This window comes from Penaeus chinensis, chromosome 8 (assembly GCF_019202785.1).
Source record: "Penaeus chinensis breed Huanghai No. 1 chromosome 8, ASM1920278v2, whole genome shotgun sequence".
Taxonomy (NCBI): domain Eukaryota; kingdom Metazoa; phylum Arthropoda; class Malacostraca; order Decapoda; family Penaeidae; genus Penaeus; species Penaeus chinensis.
The window spans coordinates 39,089,566-39,092,065 of NC_061826.1; the positions used below are offsets into that span (position 1 = coordinate 39,089,566).

At 35.1% G+C, this 2,500-nt stretch overlaps 1 protein-coding gene across 2 annotated transcripts in view; it reads left to right on the top strand.

Annotated features, from left to right (window-relative positions):
* Positions 1-2,500, top strand: part of LOC125027984 (G protein-coupled receptor 137Ba-like) — a 16,302-nt gene that overhangs the window by 8,549 nt on the left and 5,253 nt on the right. For both annotated transcript variants that reach the window (XM_047617213.1, XM_047617214.1), the window contains exons 7-8: positions 82-204; positions 1,382-1,498. In XM_047617213.1, the coding sequence (XP_047473169.1) occupies positions 82-204; positions 1,382-1,498 (240 nt within the window). The remainder of the gene's footprint in view (positions 1-81; positions 205-1,381; positions 1,499-2,500) is intronic.

The following is a 2,500-nucleotide window of genomic DNA, read 5'->3' on the forward strand; positions in this document are numbered from 1 at the left end:
GATTTATCCTGTAAGAATAAAGATAAGCAGCTATGATATCTTGCATTTAGAAATGATAAAGTGATTTTTCTGTCTTTCAAGGATATGACTCAAGCTGGTGCTCGGAGTGTTGGAATACTGCTGGTTTCGCTCTATCTTTGCCGCACAATCGCAAATGTTTTGGCCCTCATACCTTGTGTGGAGTGGGTGTATGATACAGACCAGGTAAGCTCGCATATTTTTTCTACTCTTCGAGATTTTTTTTTTTTTTGTGTGTGTGTGTGTGTGTGTGTGTGTATGTGTGTGTGTGTGTGTGTGTGTGTGTGTGTGTGTGTGTGTGTGTGTGTGTGTGTGTGTGTGTGTGTGTGTGTGTGTGTGTGTGTGTGTGTGTGTGTGTTTAATATATGCTAGTTTAAATTTTAGTTTTCTTGTGTATTTTGTATGACTATTTATCAGTACTATTTTATTAAGCCCTCATTAAGCAGGATGATTTTGGTAGTGATTATGGAAAGTTGACTTATATTCAGTCCACTTTCAATTATGATTGCTGATTTGCACCTCACCTAGCTTTGTGTATTTGTACCCCTAAGATTGTTTTTATTATTTTTATTCCATTAACCCTTGCCTTTGGTTAATACAATCATAAATTATGTAGCCTGACCTTATCTCTCAGGATGACTTGACTTGACCGTAAGAGGAACCCATTTGATTTGGAATGTTGCATATTGCTATCAGGTGTTATTGTATTCTGAATGTTTATAATAGATAATGCAATCATGCAACTAGAATCTAAAGAATGCATTTTTTTATATCAAGGTTTATATATTTTCAATGTTTAATTTAGGTATTATAAACTTGTTGCTTAGAAAAAATATCAATTTTTATCAATGGATTGAAATATTTTGAATGTTTTTTATTGCCATTTGGTTGCTATCAATAATTTAGATAAATATATCCACTGATATCTGCCAGTAGATATTTTCTGAGTCTATTTCACAAATTGTCTTACCATATCTTCTTAAACCTTTTGATATGGTGATGGTGTGAGCATCATGCCGGTAAATCAGGATATTCCATAAGCTCTATCTTTTGGTGCCCTTTGTGACTGGTTGGCTGCGTGTCCTGGAATGTTGGCTTCGAGGTGTCATTGGCACAGGAAATTTCTGATGAAAAAAATGTGATTCTTATCTCTTCTTTGGAGATGTTGGATTAGTAACTCCCTCTATGTCCACTGTATTATTGTATTTATTGATTGATTGATTATTATTATTATTATTATTGTTATTATTATTATTATTATTATTACTATTATTATTATTTTTATTATTATTATTTTTATTATTATTATTATTATTATTATTATTATTATTATTATTATTTCCCTTTTCACTACCCTCGCCAGGTTGACCTCCTCAGCGACAGTGAATATGGTTACTACACCTTCATTACCGTGCAGATCCTTTGGGAATACCTGCCCACACTTGCCTCCGTTGTCTTCTTCAGGGTCAAGAAGCCCATGGTAAGTTTTTAGTCTAAGGACTTATCAGTTTAGGGGAAGGGTAGGTAAAGGTATGCTTGACCTGGATATGACTGCAACATTAGAGTGGTTTGTAGTAGGTGATTGTGGTACAAAATAGGGTCATGTACAATATATTAGTAGTTGGATAACTTTCCTTTTTATTATTTAACATTGCATATTTATTCCTTACTATTCATGCAGTTATCATATATATGTAATGTTTGGGTTTAACCCAATGTCTTTTTCAGTGGCCACTTAGTCCGCCAAATGGCACATATCTGCATGGGTCTGACACGTGCTCTGGGATTATTCTCTCGTTACACTTGCTTCAGTTGCTCTCTTCCTGGCTACTCACTGAAATTTGAGGAACATGCTTGCTTTGATAACTTTTATATGTACTCAGTTTTATGTGTTTTTAAAATTTCAAAGTGTTGCCAACTTCTTGACTTGAAATGATAGTGAATACTCCATATGTGCTGATCATAGAGTGGTTTTGACCGTGAAGTGAAGAATCAGTAGTTTAGTGGGCCATCAAAAACAGGATTCAGTCATTTTCTTTATTTTTTAAATTAAGAATTCAAAGGTGAATTACATAATTTCCTTTGTATGAAGTAGCTTCAAAATTCTACACTCTATATATTAATGACAGTGAGCATACTTTGGGTGCGGGAGTCCGATACATCAAGCCACTCCAAGCTCTCCGGCAAGTCGCTGTGCCGTACAGCCGTACCATGCAGACCGAGTGGTTTATTATGGCTTGTCAATAAGGGAATATACATATACATATATATACAAAACAATGTAATTATATATTGCTATGAACCTCAGTACTTCTTTGTGTGATAGTCCTTGAAGTAACCATAGATGCATAGAGCAACATTGCATTGCTTGCACATGATCTTCACCATTCTTCTTGTCCCACTCCTGTAGCAGAAGTGGCAATGGCATCATTTCTCTAATCTGTACTGTACCAGCCATGATACTCTTCATGGGTGGCTGATG